Raw genomic sequence first — 24,886 nt, forward strand, 5'->3', positions numbered from 1 at the left:
TGTTGTACAATCTGTTGATTTAAGGATTTTTAAAATTCCTGATACAGGTAAGGAGTGCATTGAACACAGCCCTAAGTTAAACCTATAGTAGGGAGGGGATAGTACCTCATTCTGTGCTCTTGTTGCAAAATATTTGACTCTTTGCAGACTTGGAGATTTCTAAACGATGATCTTGTGCACTCCTTTTTTGAAATTAGTCCGTTTATTGATGAAAAAAGCTGTGGTCTAGTGAAAAAAATGCATCACTTATGGGAGAGTAGCCGCTTACCTGCATTGACTTTTTTAAAAGGAAAACTTAAATTTGTTTTTGAAAAATGTTGTAGGAGGTTTCCCCTGTACTCTGCATTTTCGAGTAAGATTTTTTATACCTGATCCCAACACACTACAGGAAGAACAAACCAGGTAATAACATTTTTTTTAAAGTTTCCTTTGTAGTATATAAAAATGGGTAAACCACTAAAAATGTACTCTATCTTATCACTGTGGTCGTACACTTCCTTTGGGTATAACCACACCAGCGGTTATGAAACAAGCAAAAATCGGAGGGATACATACTGAAATTTTCATCAGCTAATTAATTCTCTGTCTGGGGCCTACTTACTTCTTTATTTGGTGCCATTTGGAGTCCACTGCCATCCGCTTCCTCCTACCTCTCCTGCCACCCCAACCCCTCCTGCCCATTGAGCCTGCAGGCACCCAAAGAAAGCACTTGTTCATTTGCTATGCAGGCAGAGGTTTGGGAGACCAGTTTGCTGAGACAGTGGTCTACACATCAAATAACACGGTATCTCTGGGGGGCTAGAATGGGGGCTCTTTACGATAACAAGAGGTGTCTGAACTGAGCATTCTCCACCAGATCCCCAGTTGGTAGAAATAGAAAGGAATGCAAGCTGGAGCAGCTTCTCTCCTGGGTGAATCAGGCTGTGCAGGCAAAATGTGAGCCAGATAAGGGAAAGAGAGCCGAGATAGGATTGTTTACCCCTCAGGGCTTGGCATGGGTCCTAGCCCTTGTTTTGTACTGGCTCGTGGGTTTTCTGGGTGGGGAACAGGGTTTGGAATGGAGGGGGCGGGCACAGGAAGGTTGTTGCTGTTTGAACAGTGACCCTGCCTCTAATTTCCCTCCCCCATGGCAACGTTGAGCCCTTTTATTAATGATATGTTTATTTTTCATAGGGAGGGAAACTTCCAGAGGTTTTTTTCTCTACCAGAAAAAAAAACAAAACAAAACTTAATGGATGTTCGGGAATATTGACTCCTATTCTGTGTTCATTGTGCCCATGAGGCCATCACCAAGAAGGTGACATTAACTCAGGCATTGAATATTGTTTTTTGTTTTGTTTTGTTTTTGAAGGTAATCACAGGATGACATTTTAGCTTTTAGTTACGTTTATTTAAAGGCTAAGTATTAGTCTATTATTCTGTTTTACCCTCTTTGTGCACCTCTTCCCTCCAAAATAGCAGACATCGGAGATTTGACTGTGTTTACTGTTCATTTGAATTTTAAGCCAGAGTGAGAGATGTCCGTGGGGCTCATTGAGCCACCATGGGAAGTTCACATGATGTTTTGAGTTTTCTGCATAATGGTTCCTCATGCCGGTGGACTAAGGGGTTATTAGTGCAGCAGCTCAATTCATGAGCCAGTGGACCCAGGGGGCGACATCTATAGAAATCACCCTACCAGAGTTCCCCCAGGCCATTACTAAATACCAAGTTCTGTTCAAGGGACGCTTTAAAAACGTTATGATAGATTATGTGTGTGTGTGTGTGTGTGTGTGTGTGTGTGTGTATACACGTGTGTGGTTTTAACCAGTGGATTTTTAAATCACAACCACACAGCAAAAATATATTTTGCTTCACAGTGCAGTCCAGGTAGACATTACAGAAGCAAATATTTAATAAACCAAGAGGAAGCGCAGGGCACTCTCAAGTTCTCTGTTTTCTCTTTCCTTCTTTTAAAATGCCAGTTGTGACCCATTAAATTTTTAAGCAACTGATAGGTTCCAACAAATATGTATGAACCGCCCTGCCTAAGCTAGTGATTGTCACCTTTGGTTCTGTCTGCGCCCCTGTGATGCTAGAGCCCAGGAGTGTGGTGACCAGCAGGCATGGCAGAGTTCTCCAAACAAAGAACTTGAGTGGAGGGATTGCTAGGGCTGGCCTAACCCAAGAGTCCCTCTCCAGGTCCCTCTTGGTCATTGGGTACCCACTTCCCTACCCCACCAGAGAGAAGCTCACCACCTCTGGGTGCCAACAAAATCCTCCTGCTGAGCCTCCCTGTCGTTTGAGGGACATTTGAGGAAATGTAGGAGGTTTGGGATGGAGGGAGGACTTGGGGAGAAACAGGCTGCCTTGAGATCTGTAAGGGCTGTCACGGTAAGGGGAATTAGACATGCTTGGTGGTAGAATCATGGCCAGTGGGTGGGGGATGCCGAGAGGCAGATTTGGGCACAAGATGAGTAATAGATGAATTTTTGTTCTTCCCTAAGTCCAAGATAAAAGTCAGTTTGTTAGTATCCCCGCTAGAATTCACTGCTTCAGGACTGATACCTGACCCTACCACCCCACCTCCCAACTTAAGGTGGGTGGTAGCCCCAAGGTTGGAGTGGAGTGTGGCTGTCACCTCCTGGGATTTTGGGCACCAGCTTTCAATGTAACAGGAGTCTTTGCAGCAGCCACCCACATGGCTCCTGTGGAGCTTGTGGGCAGGCAGGACTGCCAGATCTTTTTCTTATGCTGAGCTAGACTTCCACCATTAATTCACAGGTCTTTTTTTTTTAACTTAGAGTTTTGCCTATATTCCTGACACACGGTATCCTATTAAGCCCCACCTCTGTAGCCTATCCAAAAATAAGTTCCTTTTAAAGAAGTTCAGTTCTCAGGTGTCAGAGAAAGTAGTATTTGTTGTTTTCTGTTTGTTTTCTAAAATCTAGGGAGGCATTCGTTGCTTTTTTTGTGAAGTTGAGATCACGGATGGGATATACTCTAGGAGTGACCTTTACATTTCTGAGTCAGGTGTGCTGATATCTCTTCTGCATGGTTTTCTCTTATTCTGATTGTTAGACCTCTCCTTGACTGGAAGCCTCCACAACTGCTGTTCCCGATAAATTTAGGTCATTGTACACAGAATTTCATTTACTGGCAGTCTCAAAACGAGGCTCCTTCAGGATTTCCAGGAGATCCCCTAAATTTGGGCCTCCTTCCACTATGACAACCTCTTTGTATGATGTCATGAGGTTGATTCAGACAAGGTAGCCTTTGATGAATGGTGATGTCCAGGTTTGTGTTCTCATTTCTGTCCCTAGGAAGATATGCCAATTAGCCCGGCTCATCACTGGAGGGCCAGGTTTACCATCAGATTATCCAGATTCTCTCCCTTGTCTCATTTCTCCCAGTACCATTGTAGGAGGAGAGAACACTTAATTCTGGTTGAATGTCAGCTTGGATAAACATAGGAACAAACTAGAAAGGACTGATGATGTTCTCCTAGGTGAAAAAGATAGTCTCCAATACAGAGTAAGCATGAATCAGCAAATGTATGCTACATGGTATCTCAGTGCTGGTCTTCAACACGTTAAGGGTAGTTGATGATAACTACAAGCTACATAAGAATATCAGAGTTAGGAAATTGACCCTAAGCCTGAAGTTATTAGATGTATAAGAAATCTGTAGCATAGTCAGGTTTTTTCATAGCATGAGTGTCCAGGTTAAAATAAGATCTAACTGACGCCATGTAAACTATCTGAATGTCTTGTTTCCTCAAAAAAAAGGAGGTGGTGGTACCTACTTCAGAGCTGGTAGGAGGCTGAAATGAGGCAGTACATTATGAATAATTCCCTGCACCCAGCCAAGATCTGTGCAGAGAGGAGGTTGTAATGCCAGGTGAAGCATTCATGTCTCGGAACACCAGCACCTTGACCTTTGAACATATAAACTTGAAGGACTAAGGAGACTGCATGTGTTTCAAATTGCCAAATAATCACTCTCCTGCCCCAGAACACTTCTGCTGCATCTGTATTATATTTCAAGAAGTTTCCCTTTTGTCCTCTTGGCCAGACACTAGAATGTCTATCCCATTTGAATCTGGGCTTTAAAAAGGAGTGGGAGCTAGTAGCCAAGTGGGTGTATGCCACATCCCTAAATATAAAGCTTTCCATGGCCCTTGGTGGCCGGCGCAGCACTCCTACTGCTGTCTCTTACCCAGTCCCTGGACAGGAAGCAGATTCACAGGGTGTGGGGCCCGGGATGGGTTCCCGAGCACTGCCCACAAATCAGGTCCTGGGTTTTGACATTGCTGGTGGCTCACGGGCAAATGCCGAATTCAGCTCAGAGGTCCTGGCAGCTGGTAGCTGACTGATGTTTATGCTTTTGCTCGAGTACCCACAGTTCCCAGGACACGGGAAACAACTCAGCTGGGTGTTTGCACCCAGCCAAGGCAGTGTCCTCACAGACCCAGCTCCTCTTTGCAGCTTCATGCAGAGGGAATGTGGGTGTGTTCTGAACCACCGCCGCCCAGCACCTGGGGGGCTGCCTGTGCATGATGCCCATGGGGCCTGGTGCTCTCAGATGCCCCACGTTTGATGGGGAATGTCCAGGGTGGGGGTGTCCACTGGCAACAGCACTGGCTGATCGTTGGCGGGGTCAGCCATCCCTGGGACGGTATGTGCTGGCATGAGGCTGTCTGGAAATCAGCAGCCACAAGGAAGCATTGTTACCGAAGGGGCAGCTTTGCAAGGTACAAAAGAGCGCCCGAGACTTCAGGCGAAAACGTGTGTTTTTGTATTTTGTTTTCCAAATGTACAAACCTTGTCTTTGACTTATCACCTCTGTTTTTTGTATCTCAATTTGAGTATTATGCATTAATAAAAAACAATTGTTTCGTAGGCATTTGTATTTCTTACAACTGAAGATGGATATTTGTGAAGGAAGGTAATGAGAATTTCACATTCTTCTTTTCCTGTCAGTTGCCAGACACTAAAATTCCTGGTTTTAATCTAATGAGCGTGTATTTCTGGAAACAGTATTAAATCTAAACAAAGGATGGATGTTGAAAGCAGCATCCTGTACGACATTATGCTCCGGACATCTGTTTTTAACTCAGTGTTGATTTGGAGAAGCTGAGGATGGATAAACTTCATTTCATGTTTCAATTTTATTAGCAAAGATACAGTTATCTTTCTGGTAAAGACCTGAGAAAAGTTACAGGGAGAATGTGAGACACGCTTCATTCAGGAAGGCAGCTCAGGCCTAATTTAGGTCCACTTCCAAGCCCCTTAGTACCTCTAGATGATTCATTTTTCTCTCTGGGAGACTTTGTGCTGGAAGACGTGAGTGTCTGCCTGTGATTCAGCACGTCTTGTGTGGCAGGACCATCTCAGGGGCTGGAAGGATCTGAAATGGCTGGGGAAGGAATGAGAAATGCCAAACCACTTGTCCCTGAGCTACCTCCTGCAAATCCTGACTTTTCCTTAAGGGAGAACCTGCAGCCAGTGAACTGGTAGAAACAGCTTATTCCCATTCTCCTCATTCCTTCTTTCCTCCTGCCAGCCCCGCCCCCCCCCAGGAGGGTTTTCAGAAGCTGCTGTGAGGGAGCCTGCCCTGTGGTTGGGGGCAGTGACACAGGAGCCCGTGAGACGATTGGGACCAGTATGAGCTGTGCAGACCCCAGTTGCCACGAGGTTTTAGAAGGAGAAGTGCAGGCTGGAAGGCTTTGCCCTGCCCCAGCCCCTTGGTCCCAGTTGAAAAGCACATGTTGGAGGCTTACAGGAGAATAAGGGAAAGGGGGGGGGGGTCCCTCTTCATGTCAAAGCAAGACCGGCATCTTGTGTCCAGCAGGCAGAGGAGAGCTGTCGGAGGTGTTCAGGCAGGAGGCATGTGGCCAGAGCAGCCGCAAGGGTGAGAAGGCTGGAAGAGACTGGGGGGCTTCATCTACATGGAAGGGAGGTTTGCAGGTGGGGCTGTGAAGATCCTGGGGGTGGGGGAGGGGAGGAACATTTAGAAACAAGACACATATTGAAATTGGACTGCCCTAACCTGTTGACTGTTCAGAGCTCCTAGAATGGGAGAAGTTTTGCAATTGAGCTCCTTCTCTCACTGGAGGAGGAAGGAGCCCCTTCTCTAGCACAGCTGCAGGCCTTGGCCTCTGCTTAAGCACCCCCAGAAATGAGCTCCCCCTTTTGTGAGCCTTCTCACATGTGAGGGTGACTCTAGAGGGAAATGACCCATCCCTCTTCTGGGTCCAGGCTGCCCTCTGCAGAAGCAGAAACTTGTCTCTCCTATGAGCTAATTTCTTTTTCCAACAAGTATTTCTCAAGCACCTGTTAGATGATGGCCTCTGTGCTGTGCTGATCAAATAAAGCAAGACCCTCAACCCCAGGAGCTCTCAGTCCAGTGCTCCCCATAGTGAGAATTAGCTGTCTTCATTTTTTCTTCTCCCAACACAATACCCCTTGTTAGTTTTGGGTGACACCTGTTGAGGGACACATCCTGCCTTAAATCCCTGGCATTCCTCATCAGGCATGCTGGTGGCCTTCACCACCTCTCTCAGGAGAGGGTCTCCTGTCACCAGACACTTCCTGGGTACGTCAGGGTGGGTCTGGCCATTTGTAACTGTGACTCTTTTGACAGACAGGATGGACCTGGTTAGTCTTCTTCCTGGGCGCCCTGGCTTGTTTGAGCCATCAGTGGCAGGCGGTTCCCAAGGCACGCTCTCCTTCCAGCTGAGCTAGGTGACCTTGGCCATCAGATGGAGACCCTAAAGCCTAGAGGGAAACAAAGGGGTCTTTTTAGGGGCCATGTTGAATGGCCATGCAGGCTTTCAGCATTCTTTTTTAGTTCGCATTTACCCTATTCTTTGGAAATGTTCATTTCTGACTTATTCATAGGATTATTCCTTCCATGTGGATGGAACCCCCTTAGCCTGTCTTCTCAGGTGTTCCCCAAGTCCCATTCACCTGCTCCGCCTCTAGCAGGGACACTGACTTAGGTTTCCTTGAAGCGCATCTTAGGAGAGTGAGTGGCTGGTGTCTGCTCTCCCCACGGGCTCTCTGGGTCTCCAGATGAACAAACAGATGGTGAATATCCCTGGACATAGCTCCAAACTTGGAGAGATGGTTTAGAAGTTCTAGCAGGGAACACCTGGTAACTTGAGGAAAGTTGGGGGCCCCTCACATAGGGAAGGCTCCCTTCTCATGCGGCTTCAGAACGGTACATAGCACAACAGACAGGAAGGGGAACCCTGCACTGGCCAACCTGATTAGTCAGAGACATGGGGGTGACTCACATCTTGGGAATTTCATGAGCTGCCATGGAAACAGCACTTTTTCTCCACTTCCCCTGGGGCTGCCGGGAGGAATGCTTTCAAAATCTGTGTCCCCCCACCCTGCAAGCCTTCATTTGCACTGCTTCTAGTCGGCCCCTCCACCGTGTATTTCTCCACCTGGCAGGGATCCCTGGCCCAGGTCTGCTGGCCAAGCTCCTAGGCAGATGGTGGCGTTCATGCTTGGACAGAGAGAAGGGAGCGACCAGAGGATTCGAAGTATGACTAAGCTAGAGATGGTGTCATTGGCAGAAACAGGGTGTTTGGAGGGCAGTGAGCCTGAGGGGAAGGGAGCTCAAGTCTAATGTCTGATCCCTGGGTTTCTAGCAGGTGGCAGGCAAACTGGGAGGCAGACAGACCATCCCCTATAGATCGGAAGCTTGAGGAGGGTAAATAGATTTAGGAATCTTAAGTAACTGTTACTAAGTAATTTAGAACTCACAGGAGTTTTAAAATTTTAAGATCCTTTTCTATTTTTTCCCATCTAAGAGGATGTCACCTTTCTAGAAAGGTGGCAGAAGTCAGGGATTTAGTTAGAAAGCCCTACGAAAAGTCTCACGTCTTTACTAGAAAGATACAAAGGCTGCCCATTGATCTAAGAGTATAATTTTTCTCACTTTTCCTCTTAGTGATATGAGCCTGACCTTTCTTGACCAGCCAAAACCTTGGCCCGCATTAGGCCTCCAGCTTCATGGTGTTTGTATTAGTGTGTATTATTTTAAACATGACAAAGTTCTCTTTTAGTTGTGAATCTTCAGTGTTACATTTATCTTTACTGTTTGAGTTACATCCTAAAAATATCTTTATTATGATTCATGATGTTTTTTAATGGTTAATCTGAGAAAGAAGACAGGTGTCCCCCATCATGGATGTTTCAGGCTGTTGGCTCTTGTGACTTTGCTAATATGTTTTTCTCCCGACAGGTTAACCTGCCCTCTTAACTCGGCAGTGGTTCTAGCATCCTATGCCGTACAATGTAAGTCACCAAGGGAGCATTTCACAGATGGGCAGACTATTCTGACCGATGTATTAAGAAAGTCACTGGCCTTTCCCGTTTGACCAGATCACTTCCCCTCTTCCCAGGAATCCCACTGGGCAAGCTTACCTCTGGTTGTCGGGATACTCCCACTTTCACCCTGACTGACGCACTCTGCCGACACAGGGATCTTGATTAGGGAAGGTGTGAATGAGCCCATACAACAGAAGTCACCTATCACACATTGCATTAAGCAGTCCCTCGCTCACATATTGGATCTTACAACAAACCCCAGTGGGGCAGATAGTTCTACCAGTCACCTCTTACAGAAACAGAAACCAAGTCCCATGGTTAAGCAATTTGCTGGCGGCCACTCATGCTACTTTCTTAGGATCTTAGGAATTTGTTTTTAGAGTTTCAGTAGAGTTAATGGGTCATCCGTTGGTCTGTAGCAGCAGTGTCCAAAAGAAATATAATGTGAGCCACATATGTCATTTTAAGTTTCTAGTACCCAGTGTTAAAAAAGGAAAACGAAACAGGTGAGATTAGCTTTAGTATTTTAACTAATCCAGTATATCCCAAATATTATCATTTTCATATGGAGGCGATGTAAAAAAAAATAACCAGATATTTTACATTTTGTTTTCATATGAAGTCTTTGAAAACCAGTCCAGATTTTATACTTACAGCACATCTCAATTTGGACCAGCCACATTTCAAGGGCTCAGGAGCCACATGTTGCTGGTGGCTGCCACATTGGAGAGAAAACCCATATGGAATTTTCCATCAAGGCCTGTTTAAGCTTAAGAAATCACTCATTCAGCAAAACTCTGTTGAGAGTATATACCACGTCATGCCCCGTGGTAGATGCTGGGTATGCACGATGGAACTGGTCCCGAGCCTGAGGGAAGGTGAAGTACCCCATCATAGTTAGCCGTGTGGTGCCAGGGCAACACACTAACGTAGAAATCGGACAGACTTACATGGGAGCCCAGGACGTAAGAAGGCCCCTGTACCTTTCTATGAGCCCCACCCCATCCTGGCCTGTTAACCCTCTTGGCTGACTGTGTGTTAGGCAGCTAAGAGGGCAAGATGGTCAGGTCTCAGAGCAGGTGGAGGCTAAATGACTCACTCTGCTTTGGTCTCGAAGACAAAATAGCAAGAGAGGGCTGACATGGACTCCTGAGGTGGCCTTAAGTCTTTCCACACCCCCGGCTTCAAGGATCAGGAATAGGAGAGGTGAAGAGCAAGGTGGCCGGCACTTACCAGCTTACCTGCCCACCTGTGTGATACCAGGAAATGGAAGACAGACTTTTAACGGTGACCCTACTCACTAGTCAGGTAAGACCTAGCATCAGTCTCCCCTGGTGGCCTGCACCTCCTCCCTCTCAGGTTCCTCTCAGGGAAACTTCTGAGAAGAGGTTGCGCAGTGGTAGGTCTGGGTAGATTGGAAAGTTCCCCTCTCCCTACAATGCAACTGGAACAGACCCAGCCATGTTGCGTCCAGGTGGGAAATGACATGGCCACAGTCGACCTGTATCCCTACTGATCTCTAGACCTCATTTCCTCTGTCTCTGCCAGGCTGATCGGCTGAAGAAACAAGCTTTGCCACATCCCAGAGTGAGTTTGGTGTTCACAGCTAGAGCTTCAGGTTTGAGGGCCGGGAACACTTTTAGAAAGGACGTAGCTTTGGATGCAGCCAGACTCAATTTTAAGCCTGGCTTCTCCATTTGCCACTTATGTGGTATTACCTTCCTGATTTTCCATTTTTTCCTCTGTAAAATGGAGGTGAGGACGGTGACTGTGACGACTCAGAATTGACTATTTGAGTCAGATCACACGTGTGAAGTAGTCTATAACTAGAAACTCTACATTTGGACCCTTGCCTGAGTCGACGAGAGCACACCTGAAGCCATATTACCTCGATTTTGGCTCTTCCCCTCATACGTGCATGACCCTGAGCCTCCCTAGGCCTCAGCTTCTTCACCTGTCAAGTGGGGATAACAGTGTTTACTTCATGGGGTCGTAGTGAAGATGGAATGAGTTATTATAGGGAAAGCTCTCAGAATTGTGCCTGGCACATGGTGAGTGTTAACTCTCACTCTGTTTTCATGTCTCCCCAGAAGAAAGCTTTCTAAAGAACTGCCTGTTGTTCAACAACAATAAACTCTACTTAGAGTAAAATGTAAGGACCAAATAAGAAAAAACTATTCTAAGCTTCAGTGGTCAGGTTCCCCCTCTGCAAACAAATGCTAGACTGGGGGCTAAAGGAATTTATTAGCACCTAAAAAGTACAAACTAGTTTCAGTGGAAATATTAGCACGACTATCATGCTAATAAAATTATGGGTGGTCAGACAAGCATTTTTAAGTATAAGTTCTTTATTCCTTCACTCTCAGGAAGTACATGTGTATTTTTCCTCATACTTCTGTGCATGCATTCCTGTAAGATTAATTCTTGGATACTGCTGGATGTCTAAATTGTATCCGCTACATTTCACCAGATTGTCCCAACAGACGTGTGTCATAGGGAGATAAACCCTACCAGTGATGAGCAAACCGAAGGCACATTTTCTTACTAGATAAAAAGTAATATAGGCAAATACCTGAAAAGACTTCAGGTTGCCGGTGGCCACAAGTATTAATGAGGCTCAAAGAATGACATTTTTAGAAATGTGTATTTACTCCGTAATGTCTGTTGACCTCTGTTACATGCAGGTTCTGCACCCGCCTCAGGGTTGCACGGACAGACAAAGCACAGCCTCTCTCTGCAAGGGTCTCCTGCCTGGTGGGAGGCACAGGTGGGCCAGCTGATGCTGGCAGTGAGGGTGAGCACGGAGGATGCACCCCATCCCGTGTGGGGGAGGAGCAAGCAAGTCCAGAAAAGCTTCTTAGTCGTGACCCCTGAGAAAAGCCTCCAAGATCAAGTGGGAGATGGATAAAGAATGTAAGGGGCATATATCATGTAAAGGACTTTCCCAGCAGAACAGTTGCACAGCTTGAAATGCTGCACATTTGAGTGCTTAGAATATACTCTCTCTCTTTCTTGCACAATATAAAATATTAGCCAGAAGAATGCATGGGACTTAAGACAATGTATTTCCCACATAAACACTCATTTCCTTTTCTTCCTGCTATAATTAGCTTTTGCGTGTGTTGCTTCTCCACAAATAGGAAAGTGTATTACTCTGGAGGTTAGGGTATGTGGTATAGTAAGTAGATGAAGAATATGGACTGTGGTCAGAGTCTAGGCTCCAGGTTACCAGCTGAGCAAAGTGGGCAGGTCCCTTCCTTGAGTCTCCCTTCCCTTAACTGTTTCATGGGGATAAAAGCAATGTCTGTCACTGGGTTGTCATGAGCATCTGATGGGTCCATGGCTTTGAAACCATCATGGGAACCTCCCTGTGCCTTCCGAGTGTTTGCAGATGACTGTTTGACTTTGTTTCCCTCTAGTGGTTAGCATTGCACTTTGCACAGAGTAGCTGACTACGATTTCAAGGGAAAACCACCCTACAGGAAGGTTCATTGGTCATTCATGTTCAGATGTTTGTCAGTGACTTGACTAAAGACAGCCTTGCTATTCATGTTCGTAGAAGGGCCCAGGGGTTGGGACTTGTTAGCCAGTATGGATGACCAAATCAAGATCCAAGAGGATCTCTATGAGCTAATGAAACCAACAGAGTAAAATTCAATAGGACTCTGGCTTGAGGCTTAGGAAAACCTCTTGCAGCATTTGGCTGCCTTCTGGGGCCGTGACCACTGTCCTCAGCAGATGGCCAGCCAGCAGCAGCTCGGACCTGGTAGGCAGGCTGGTGGGGATGGTGGGAGCCCTAGCTGGAGCATGGATCACCTGGGTTCTGGTCTCGACTGCTAAAAGGGGCTTCTGTGGACCAGTTTCTTCCCTTACTTTGTTTCTTCCCTTTTAAAATGAATTTACGCAAGGTAATTTTAAGGCTTTCTCAGGCTTTCCTCATTGGGAACTCTGTCAAGGCATCTAAATTATTTCCTATAAACACACTGTTGTACACTTCACCGTGTACGGACTCGCCTGTAAGCCACACTTGTGCTTACATCATCCAGCCTTGACATTTCTGTCCATAGCTTAGCTGCATTCGGCTGGCCTTTACAGCCTATGGTCTCCCCTTGACCAAGTCTGTCTGCGTAGATCATTTGACTTTCTGCCCTCTTCCCCTTCGAAAATGGAACTTTGTAGTAGCCTTTGTTTGGGTTAGCTCCAAGTACTGCATCCATGAGCACCTTCTGTGTGCCATGCATAGGTGCTAGGCCCCACAGATGAGTCTGCCTCGCTCCCAGCCCTCAGGGAAGACTAAGGAGGAAACAGATCCCTTCATTACAGTGTGGATCTCAAAGGGCAGCTCTTATGTGTGATGGCAGCTGAGGGGGAGCAGGGCCACACGGATGTAAAGAAAGACATGTTTGTGTCTTTCCTCTCATCTTTGTGATGAAATCCCCCTAAGCAGCTCCCCGGCTCCTCTCCTTCCCTTCTGAGATTGGCCGTGAAGCATCGCCGCAGCTTCTCCCAATTCCCATCCTTGTGACACAGAAGGAGCTGTGTGATTTAGAAATCTGTGTCGAATGGGCTGTGAAACGTCAGTCCTCAGAAGCCCCCTGGCAGTGAGGCCAGCTGCAGGAAGAATTCATTGAAACCTTTGGAAAGATCAAGGTTAATATTTTTAAGAAAAAGATGAAAGTGTCTCATTAAGAAAATGAAATACTAGATAAATTACCCATCAGAACTAGAACTTGTTTTTCTCCTATTTTTATAAAGCCGGAAAAACTGAATCTTAGAGAAGCAAAGCAGGTGTCCTTGGGTCCCCCAGCCAGATCCTTGGCTGTTCCACCCAGGGTCTTTTTCCCAGTCTCCACAGTCCAGACACCAGATGGTTTGAATCCTCAGGGCAGCCATGTACACTTGTACAGGTTGGCTACTGCACCACTCTCAGGAATACCTGTAACACCTTAGACATCAATGAATCATGTTTGTAGAATGGCAGTCAAGGATCTTGAGGGAGAGGTGCTGTTTGGACCAGGGATGCATCTGGTAATCCCTCTAGAAGGCCCCCTTCCTCTTCCCTTTACAAAGGGAATTGCAGGTTCCCAGTGTTTCCCTGACTCCCCTAAGGTTTCCTTCTTCCCAAGAACTCTGCCCTCAGCCTTGCCAGGCCCAGACCAACAGCCCCACCCACTCCCATCCCTTATGCCATCCCCCACCCTCCCACTGTGCCTCCGAACACATCCTGGTTCCATTTCTTCCACACTTCTCCAAATTCCAGGGAGTCGGTCAAGGTGCAGAGAGTATTCAGGTCATCATGACCTGTTTTCTGCCCACACCCGTTGTTTCAGAGCAGGTTGGTCCAGTGTCGTAATCACCTTGGGGTAGTAGAGAGTCTGTCTGCACAGTGCCCGGCATAGAGGGTGTGGCGTATTTGAGTGGGCTCCCTTCTGTGTCTGTATGCAGGGGTAGGGTACCACCTGCTGTGCTCACCACAGACTGTGGGTTTACAACAGGACCTAGCTTAGAGTGTTTAAACGTCTGGCCTCGGGGAGAGAGCATTCAGCCAAAGCCTGCACAGTAGTACTTAGCCCATATAGGGTTCCGAAGAAAATGTGAAATCTGGAGCAAATGAGAAGCTCTATTGCATGTGGTGGTAGAACCTCTCGGAAGAATGCTTCCAGTGCCTTTCTTGTGATGCTGTCCATGTTCGTGAATACAGACCATACTGAAAAGGCAATTTCCTCCTCATTCTGTCTTGATAGCTCATTTTGGAGACTATAATTCTTCCCTTCATCATCCGGGCTATCTTTCCGACAGTCAGTTCATCCCAGATCAGAACGATGACTTTTTAGCGAAGGTGGAATCCCTCCATGAGCAGCACAGGTAAGGGGGAGGGGTACGGTGGCCTACTTTGGGAGCCCAGGTCGGGCATTTCAGACCTCGTGTTCCCTTAGGTTTGATGTGTGGCTTCCTTTTGTTCATGCATCCTCTTTTAAGCTGTTGGGGGTTTGTGAACCTTTGGGCTGTTACGATGGCAGATATATTTGGCGTAACTAGCATTTCTGTAAAGTGCAAACTCCATAAGAGTTTAGGGGGATTTACAGCATTCTGTTTTTAGGATGTCGTTAAAATCCGTTAACTCCTAGGGGAAATGCCCTTTTTAAATCTGACTGCCCCACAAACTGACCTGCCAGGCAAACCTTTGAACGGATGACCACACTTAAAACATGCGGCCCCTTCAGGCATCGTGGAGCAGGCAGGCCAGTGGACGCATGGCGCCAGGCCGTGTGAATCCCGCGTCCTCTCTGGGCTCAGGTCACGAAACGGCCTTCATCCCAGAAGGGACACCAGTTCTCCACGGCTGCCTCAGGCCACGCTTGCACTCCAGCAGATGTGCCCACTTCCAGCCCCCTCGTCCTCTGCCGCATTTTACTCAAACCTGCAGTGGCGCTGGTGGAGTCCAGGTTAGATAAGGGCCCTCCTGACCGGGAAGGCCAGGTCTCAAGGGACCTGCCATTCTTGGGAAGGCTGGAAAAACAAAGGCCAAGCAACCAGCGTCCTTCTAAAAGGCACCGCCGATCCTCCCTCCCAGAATTGTTTCCCAGGCAGAAGCCAGCGTCCTAAAATAGTACAGTGACGTTTGGGAGTTTGAGGCTGCCGAAGAATAGATAAAGGTGGAAAGACCTGAAGAGCACCTAGCAAGTAAGCAACTTGGAACAAGGAGGGTGGGAATTTCACAAGGTGGCTGTCTTCTGTATCTGAGGACTGAGAGCTTACCGAGTGAAACGTAGTATTTACTAAAGGACCGAGCAGGCTAGATGAAGTCCTCTGCAGTGGACAAGAAAAAGGCCTGCTTTAGAATTCAGGGCTAGACTGTTTAAGATGAATAATGTAAGGCATTTAACGACCTGACAGAAATATTACCAACTTGGAGGGGGATTTTTATTTTAAAACTTGGAGTTATATACTTTGTTGGTTGGCAAACTCTCCATCTTCTCTCCTTTCCTATAGTGGGCTAAAGCAATCAGAAGCTGAATCTTGCTTTATTAACATAGCACGGACCCTCGACTTCTATGGAGTGGAGCTGCACAGCGGTAGGGTAGGTACCCTTTCCCCAGTCGGGTTCAGAAATTAACTTCCGGAAGTAAAACTTCTTGAACTGCCTTTTCTGGTATAATAATAATAATTTTTAAAAAGACCTTTTTAGGGCGCCTGGGTGGCTCAGTCGTTAAGTGTCTGCCTTCAGCTCAGGTCATGATCCCAGGGTCCTGGGATCGAGCCCCACATCGGGCTCCCTGTTCCGCAGGAAGCCTGCTTCTCCCTCTCCCACTCCCCCTGCTTGTGTTCCCTCTCTCGCTGTGTCTCTCTCTGTCAAAAAAAAAAAGACCTTTTTAAACAATATTCAGAAAGTTTATGAACTAATGTTGAGTATGGTTGGTTATTTATCCAGTCGCTTTTTTCATGTTTCATGTTTCCATGGGGTGGGGGGTCATGGGGATTAGAAACGAGTAGTTTTTGTAAGATGATTTCATGTTACAGTTAAAGAAGCAAAAAAATGTATATGTCCATTTTCCAAGCGATACTTTGGTGAGCCAAGGTTTTTACTGTTTCATCTCAGTGCTGCTCAAAATACAGTTAATTGCTCAAATATGACAGCTTTTAAAAATTATGATGGTATCATGAAAACCAATAAATATTTTAAATTGACTGTGACCTTTTAAATGAAATTGATTAATATCCATCATCTACTGAGCAATTTCTATCTGCCGGACAGAGCAGTTTTCTTATGTCCCACAGTAAATGCCATGAGGTATTATCACTACCCCCATTTTACAGATGGAGAAACTGGTACTCAGGGACTTCTCAGAGGTCACATAGCACAGAAGTAGCAGCTTCAGTACATGACCCCAGCACTGTCTAATTGGCATCTGACCTTTATATTTTCTACCAGTAATTGGCCCACATCATATCTAAAAGGAAGCAAATATTGATTGAACACCTAGTAGGTACTCGCCATTGTGTGAGATGCTTTTCACGAGACCCCAAGGTCCATTTAAAGATTATAGTAACCTTGTGAAGTCGGTATGCTAATCATCGCATTTTACAATGAGGAAATGGAGGCTTGGGGAAGTTGAGTAAATAGAGTATTTTTGCAGTTCATAGACACACTTTCGTCTCTTTTGTGTCCCCTTCAATCTTATAACTGTGTGATAGGCAAGTTATGACCTAAGTAATAAAGTAGGAAAAAGATATGGGATCTTAGAAAAATACCAACTGTGGGACTTGATGGTTACTTTTTATTACATTTGCAAATAATAATTTGTCATAGAATGTTGTGGAGAACGTTCTGCGGTGGTGAAGTGGGCTTTCTATGTCTCTGAGTCGATCTGTGCTCTCCCCACCACCTGTGTCCCACGAGAGACCTCAAGCCAGATGATTACCTGCCTGGCTGACACCTCCCAAGGTATCAGAGGGAGTTGGGCTACCTTTGGCTATGCTGGGTCATCCGAAAACCCCTATCAATAACTTGATACCACAAAGTTCCTTCCTCAGTAGTTCAAAAGCTGCGGTGGGTCCCAGCGACCCTCCAGGGAAGCCTTCCTACTTGCAGTGACTCCGCAGCCAGGATGCTTCCGTTTTGTGGTGTCACCAACTCCACACGTGGCCTCATGCTTGTGGCGAGTGAAGGGGAAGCTGGAGGGTTGCACAGCAGCTCTTAAATGATTCAGCCCAGAGGAGACCCATCACTTCTCCTAGAACATTGACCACGACTAGTCACATGGCCCTGTCTTCTACATGTATAGCTGGGGAATGTGGCGACGGCCTGGGAATTTAGTGAACAGTGACCATCAGGGGATGAGTTGCATGTGATTTCAGCTGGCTGCCCAGTAGTGAATGTTCTCTGGACTTTCGCCTGTATCAGCACTGTTTTCTTTGGCCAGTTTCTCTGATTTCCCATGTTCGCATCACTGTTCACAGTAATTTGTCCCACAGCATCTTGGAAGGCAAAAGGGAATGAAAGTTTATTATACCTGCCACATATTCTGTAATTTCAGCCTGATAAAAACCCTTGGAGAGGTGGCTTTAATAATCCTTATTGTACAAAAGGAAAAAAATGAGGCTCAGTAGCCCAAAATAACACAGCTAGTAAGCGGCAAACCCAACGTTCACGCTCAGTGGTAACTAAGTCAGACTGTGCCCCCCCTTTTTAATATAATTACAAGTATCTGAGTGGGTATATTGGGATATAGATGACTCGGGAAGGAACCGTTTTAGTTTTAAATTTTACTATACTCACCTTGTTCTCAAATGAATTTAAATACCTTATAGTGGCTGTATCTTCCATATTTTCATTGTCTATGGCAATGCATAGCATAGCAGGCTCTTTTTTTTTAAGATTTTATTTATTCATTTGAGACACAGAGATAGAGAGAGAGAGAGAGCATGAGCAGGGGGAGAGGCAGAGCGAGAGGGAGAAGCAGGCTCCCCGCTGAGCCAGGAGCCAGACGTGGGGCTCAATCCCAGGACCCTGGGATCATGACCTGAGCTGAAGGCAGATGCTTAACCATCTGAGCCACCCAGGCGCCCCAACATAGCAGGCTCTTAATGAATGTTGAGTCTATTGGATTTATAGGCAATATTTATTCATTCATTGGATTTAAAGTCAGCAGTTCTACGCTTCATGACAATAGGTAGCTAACAACTTTCCCATGATGGGAGTTGAGATTGGTGGAAAGCTATGCAGAGGTCGAAGCCTTGCTGATGCTAGCATGGTATCTAATTGTTGAAAATGTATAATTGGATGTTCATGTCAGGATTCTGTGGCAGGACGAGTGGGCCTGCCTGGTAACTCTCTAAGCCAGTGGGACCCAGCGGCTGCTCTCAGATGGTGTATGTTCACTTTAGAAGAGTCTTGCTAAGTACTGGGATCTGAAGTATTCTGTGCCTGTTTTTCTAACATTTTCCCTTTGGAGCATATACATACTGCTATTTATAAAAGCGTGGGTGCTTCAGTTACCGGAGGGCATCAATGTGACCGTGACACACTGTGAATCTGAGCTCTTCCCTTTTACAGGATCTGCACAATTTAGAGCTAATGATTGGGATCGCTTCTGCGGGCATCGCCGTGTACCGAAAATATATTTGCACAAGTTTCTATCCTTGGTAAGTGCAGACCAGTTCTAATTATTTTCTGAATCATGCTTTAAAAAAATGCTGAACAAAAGAAATGTTATCTCTAATTTTACACTTTTATTTCTGAAGGAGGAGTGGAGACTTTACCCCTAGGTTTTTCCCTCTGACCTCTCTGGTCGACCCAGATTCAGTACTTGGGAAAAGTAGTTGGGTTTTCACCGGCATCCCCTTCCCCCGGTCACCGTATGGTTTGGGATACTCCGTGGAAACAGGGATAAAATGGTGCAAGGCAGGTTTTGGAGTTAAGGAGGCCCGGGCAGTACTTTGGCCAGAAGTCAGAGAACTTCCTCTGGGCAGGAACTGTATTGTCATTGTGGTTCCTTGGTTATTAGCTGGACTTTTACCAAGTGTTCAGACTTGAATCCTCACGAGACCACTCTGAAAAAGGCAGTACTTTCCAAGGACTTCGCGGTGCAGGACTTGAGAGCACAGGCTCAGATCCACGCATTCCTAGTTGAACGATCTTGAGCACTTAGGTGAGGTCATTGAGCCTCAGTTTTGCCATCTGGAAACTGGGTGTAATCATACAGTTCAGGACTGTTGCAAGGCTTAGTTGAGGGACTGCTAGTAAAGCTTTTAGTAGGGGACCTGGTATATAAAAATACTGACTGTGGGGGCTACGGTCGTGTTCTTGTGCAAACTGTAGAGGAGCTACTTGACACACGGCCAGTAAGTGCCAGAGCTGGGACGTGGACCCACATCTGTCTGGCTGTTCTCTGTCCCTCTGCTCCACGCTGCCCTCAGCTGTCCTCCCTGGGCATCACCAAAGCAGCTGACTGCAAAGAGAGCACTTGGCCCGTGGTTCTTGTCATTTAAAAGTTACATCACAGTCCAGCGGCCCTTGTGTGATACTTGGCTTCAGTCAGCTCCTTGGTATCTGGCTGAGGCGACGGGCCCGCCATCATTCCTACCCTGAGGTCAACCCCGGGAAGCCTCGAGCCTGTGCTCCTCATGGTCAGGAGCAGAGGACACATGTTGAGATGCATCAGCTGCCACCCGGCTGATCCCTAAGTGCATTTTGTGTGCTTGCTTTCTTGCAGGGTGAACATTCTAAAAATTTCTTTCAAGAGGAAAAAGTTCTTTATACATCAGCGACAAAAACAGGTGAGTTACGTCCACGCTTGCTTTGTTTCTTGTTTTTGTAGTCACTTCAGCCATTCGTTCTGCAGCAGGTGAAGGCAGCTGGGCCGTATGTGTGACCGGGGAGAGAGAGCCTGGCATGTGCTGGACAGAAAATGGATGCCGGAGTCCAGAGTGCCCTGTAGAATTCACTGTGCTTATCAGGCTGGACACATAACTTGCTTGGGAGGCAGTGATGATGGATTTGGATCCTTGTTGCTCCACTTCCACTGACCAGCTGGGCAGGTTCCTTCACCTCCCTTAGCCCGAGCTACCTTGTTCCAGCAGTGCAGTAGCACCTGCCTCTCGGGGAATCCGGAAGATTAAGTAAAAGAGCATTCGTCAGAGCACTTGGCATGAGCCCTCTCAGAGTAGCAGTAAATGTCGGCAAGAGCAGGCCCTTCCCTTTATGTGTTGAAAATACACAGTAAGGAAGGGCACCTGGGTAGCTCAGTCGGTTGAGTGTCTGACTTCAGCTCAGGCCACGATCTCGGGGTCCTAGGATCGAGCCCCATGGCAGGCTCTGCGCTCTTTCTCTCTCTCTCTCTCTCTGTCTCTCAAATAAATAAAGTCTTTAAAAAAAAAAAAAATAATAGAGTGCACAGTAACTTTCGCCTGTGTCTCCTAAGAGGAGACCCCCTGCTCTCCGGATTACTCTGGGTGAAGAAGAGGACTTGAAGGTATGCAAGCTGAGGCTTCCACAGCTACCGAGGGAGGAACTGGAATTTGAATCCGAGACTCCTGATCTTTCAACAACACCACGCTCTGTCCTGTTAATGCTCTGCGTTTTTCACTTACTGTCACTATGTTCATTTCCCAGGGTTTCAGAGATAATAGGTTCCTAAAATGGCTTCACCTAGCATGGAATTAGGACACTAAAGGACACATGGAAATGAGGACACAGGCTCAGAGCAAACTAGGACTAGAATCTGGGTCTCCTGACACCCTGATTGCAAGATCGAAGGTGGCCCCAAAACGCACGAGGTGGCAATTTAACATGAAAACAGAAAACTTAGGTAGGGTAGAGGTCCAGGAAATGATTAAAGTGATGATATCCGAGGGCTTGATTTAACTCCGTGCTTGGGGGATAAACAGAAATCCAAAGGCTTATAAGATCTCTTAAGTTTCAGATAAATGGAAGAGTTATTTCTTCAGGAGAGATTTTCCCAGAGCTAAATTTTGAAAGAGATGTATCACACAGCCTTTTTCTGGTTGCTCCAAATATATCCAACCCAGGAATGTAAGCACATTGGAAATCGGAGTCTTCATGAAGGATCACAAGTGATGATAAAGAGTAGAGTCAGGTCGTCTTTACCTCATCAATGAGGTGGTTAACAGACCCTGCTCCTGACTGTTCCTGTAACATTGGTTTGTGGCCTCAGGCATTTCGAAGCTGGTGTTCTGCTGTCTGTCACGTCTTAGCTGATGACCGCCGATGCGGGCATAGAATCCCTGTGAGCCTTTGCTCCTTCATCTGTGCAGATGAAACCTCTACTGTGTTTTTCCTCCCAGACTGAATCCAGGGAACATATCGTGGCCTTCAACATGTTAAATTACCGATCTTGCAAAAACTTGTGGAAATCCTGTGTCGAGCATCATACATTCTTTCAGGCAAAGAAGCTGCTACCTCAGGAAAAGAATGTTCTGTCTCAGTACTGGACTATGGGCTCTAGGAACCCCAAAAAGTGAGTATTCTTTAGGGACGGTATCCACAGTAGACTGAGATGTGAATATGTCCTGATCACCTCCAGGTAGGGGACATCCTCGGGGGGAAGGGGATGCCGTCACCCAGGGGCCCCAGTCACCGGGGCCGGAGCCCCCAGGCTGAAGGTGTCTCCAGGGGCAATAGTATCTCCTTCCGTGCATACTCAGTTACTGCCCATATTCCTATCCTTCATTTCTACCTCCACAACTCAGCTACCCTGGGAGCACCTAAGCAGCCCAAATTACAACTAGTCCCACACCATGTCACAATAAGGGAAGCACGTGGCCGTAACTCTGAGGGTTGTCGTGCTCCTAAGACATCCTCTCCCACAGAATGTTAATTCCATGCAGTGCTCCCGAATAATGAATGAGCAGGAATAAAGCTTCTCAGAGTCAAGTGGCTTTGGGATATACTGCGTATCACAATCACAAAATAACAGTAATCATGAAAACTGGCAATTGAATGTTTACTTTGTACCATGCACATACTTAATTATATCTAAATTATATTTAAATCCCATGTGTACTAATATCTATGGGAATGATAATCAGAATATTTAATGAGTAGTTCAGTGAAAGAAATTACTCTCCTAAAATTTTAATTCTAAAGTATATTCCTAAACTAATCCTGCAGTTTATATTTTTGTGTATTTATTCTAAGACTGCCCTCTAAGTACAAGATCTAGCAGAAATTACCAAGTTACTGTAAACTGTGTTGGTTGGTTTAAAAAATTGTTTTCATAATTTTGCATTGCTGTTGATGTGGCTGTTACTAATGAAACAGGGCCCCTGTCTGAGCCATTATCTGATATGTGGGACTGTATCAGACTATTGCAGTGACATTCCTATTATGTTGATAATCATTAGGTAGCTTTTTATAGATTCAATAAGCAGTGAATTTCTGTTAGTATCAGTGATAGTATTTATGGTGCTAAGTGTTCTTTCTCAGCTTCTGATGAACCAAGAACAAATATATTTTCAAAGTTTCCAGCTCCCATAATATTTTCTAGTACTTTATACATTCAGTGGCTCTCAAGGAACGTGTCACAAACACAACTTATGGGAATTGACTGTTCACTTTAGTTGGACCTAAGCCTTCGGGCCAGCTGACAGGATTGGATAGTGAGCAGTGGAAAGCATGGACTTTGCTGAGAAGACTGAGTTCAGATCCTGCCTGTGTCACTTTCAATGTGAATTTACTGTTTGAATTTCCTCATTTCTGTAAAATATAGCCAGCATAGAGTTGGGGGTGAGGTGGGCAGGTTCTGGTTACCCATTATGAGAGAAAAAACTATCCCTATTTTGGTACCATAAAACAACCATCTTGGAGCACCTGGGTGGCTCAGTCGGTTTGGCATCCAGCTCTTGATTTCAGCCCATGTCATCATCTCAGGGTCATGGGATCATGTCCTGCGTGGGGCTCCACACTCAGCACGGAGTCTGCTTGTCTTTCTCCCTCTGCTCCCCCATGCATGGGTGCTCTCTCTCTCTCTCTCAAATAAATAAAATCTTTGAAAAACAAAAGAGCCATCTTTCTGTTCCATTTCAAGATTTTGTGGATCGAGAATTTGGGAAGGGCTTGGCCAGCCACCTCTTCTGCTCTATGCGGTATAGACTGGGGTTTCTCAACGATAGGCAGCTGGTGGCTGGGCTGGGCTGTGGATCCAAGATGACTTGGCTCCCATGCTTGATGGAATGATTGGAAGGCTGGACTCACCTGGACCCCTTACTTCTCTCTGTTCTCAGGGCCTCTTCATGTGGCTCTCCAGCACAGTTGTTGGGTGTCTTACGCAGAAGTTCAGGGCTCCGAGGGCAGAAGCAGCCAGTCATCTTCGAGGCCAGGCCCAGAACTGGCACAGCTACTCTTGGTCAGAGCAGTCACAGGCCAGCCCACATTCAAGAGTCCAAGAACTTGAGCCATTTTTGACCTGCCACTGGGGGGGTCGATTGGGATATCGGTGATTCAGGGGCACGGGTCAGCAGTTCTTTACTACTAAGACCAACTTCATTGTATTGCAAATTTCAGCCCTCACCGTGTCCATTTTATAGATGAGAAAACTGAGGCTTAGTTCACATGATTTGCCCAACCTTAGAGCTACACCTACATCTTTGCATGTGGGGCCTCCTGATAGAAGTTCCACATAAAAAGAACTTGTTCAGTATTTTGCAAGCTTAAGGGACAATGGAACACTTTTTTTTTCCCCATAAAAGTATCTATTAATAACCTGTGACACATACTTTAGGGAACTGTGACATTAAACTTTTAAATCCTCTCGCTTGCTCCCCTTGTTCTGAGGCAATGTTCTCAATCAACGCTAATTTGCTTTCTGATGTAGATTCTCTTAGTGATGCTGCTGTGAATGTTTTGATCAGGGTGACAATGGTATTTCTTACTGTAAATTAGTACATTGATATTCTAGGGAGAGTTTCATGTTCTTCTGGGTTTTTTGTCCTCTTTTTGTTTATTTGTTTGGCTGCAAGGAAATGCGTGGAATGTTTTGATAAGACATTAAAACATTGTTTAAAATGTAGGAATGGCAGAACTGAGTTTCCTTTAAACTGACTTCAAACCCCATCCTTTCAAAGAATTCATTCCTTGATGGGTCTAGGTAGCTACGATTTAAATTCTCTAGGTATAAATAAAACACGAAAGTTAGCTTCAGGGAGGCCCATTCAGATAGCACGTGGCCTGGAACTCCACCACCGAAACATATTTTCGGGCCTTCTTTCAAAGAGTTATCTGTGATTTATAGCTAATGGCTTCTGCCAGCTAGGATGTTGAAGAGCACCTTCCTGGAAGGATGGTTAATGTTTGTATTCATGCCATTGTGAGTGACGTGAAAATTCCTTGAAGTTATTTGAGCTGTATTTCTATGTTATCCTGAAAATGCCTTCTCATCTTGTGGTAAGGTTTGGTTATATTCTGAGAGCAACTTCATCGCTTGCAGTAGTAGGGCCCAAGAAAATATTTTCACCAGAAGAGAAGAAACGACAAGGGAAGGCCAGGACAGAAGGGAACTACTTTGGACCTCGTACCTCTACTTTGTAACCTTGGCTGGTGTCATCCAGGTGCCAACCAGCCCTCCACCAGGGAGGGAGCATGGACAGACTGTTTCTCTTATGGTGTAATTTCTTGTTGAACACGTCTGTCCATGTAGAAAGTGAACCTTGCTTCTGGTTTTTCAGGTCTGTAAATAACCAGTATTGCAAAAAGGTGATTGGAGGGATGGTGTGGAACCCAGCCATGCGGAGATCATTATCAGCGGAACACTTAGAAACCAAGAGCCTGCCTTCTCGGTCCCCTCCCATCACTCCCAACTGGTACGTCCGCCTTTTTTTTGTTCTGCCCACCCGTAAACACTTGATCTCTCTTAAAAAACTCAACTTCCTAAGTTTTCACAATATAGGTGGCCCACAATCAAAGTTTACATTCGCATGCTTGGCTCTTGCGGAATGAACAGTTTACTGTTTTCATGACATGCGCAAGCCTAGCTAAACATTTTCCTTAGTGTGTGATGCTGGGATGTCCTTTTTCCTAAAAAGTTATTTGGTCTGAATTTGAG

The 24,886-nt window shown here is 46.0% G+C and overlaps 1 protein-coding gene across 5 annotated transcripts in view; it reads left to right on the top strand.

Annotated features, from left to right (window-relative positions):
• The window catches only part of PTPN3 (protein tyrosine phosphatase non-receptor type 3), a 104,961-nt gene that overhangs the window by 37,518 nt on the left and 42,557 nt on the right, over positions 1–24,886 (top strand). For 4 of the 5 annotated variants that reach the window (XR_012373522.1, XM_073876586.1, XM_025888355.2 and 1 more), the window contains exons 5-13: positions 324–402; positions 4,882–4,926; positions 8,239–8,291; positions 14,069–14,189; positions 15,318–15,405; positions 18,382–18,470; positions 19,541–19,604; positions 21,132–21,304; positions 24,510–24,644. Coding sequence is in view for 4 of the 5 variants with exons in the window: in XM_073876586.1 (XP_073732687.1) it covers positions 324–402; positions 4,882–4,926; positions 8,239–8,291; positions 14,069–14,189; positions 15,318–15,405; positions 18,382–18,470; positions 19,541–19,604; positions 21,132–21,304; positions 24,510–24,644 (847 nt within the window). In the remaining variant the exon portion in view is untranslated. The remainder of the gene's footprint in view (positions 1–323; positions 403–4,881; positions 4,927–8,238; positions 8,292–14,068; positions 14,190–15,317; positions 15,406–18,381; positions 18,471–19,540; positions 19,605–21,131; positions 21,305–24,509; positions 24,645–24,886) is intronic. The other variant, XM_073876587.1, reaches the window with a different exon arrangement.

This window comes from Callorhinus ursinus, unplaced genomic scaffold (assembly GCF_003265705.2).
Source record: "Callorhinus ursinus isolate GAN/ISIS: 27379988/994484 unplaced genomic scaffold, GSC_fseal_2.0 scaffold24, whole genome shotgun sequence".
NCBI classification, from domain to species: Eukaryota; Metazoa; Chordata; class Mammalia; order Carnivora; family Otariidae; genus Callorhinus; species Callorhinus ursinus.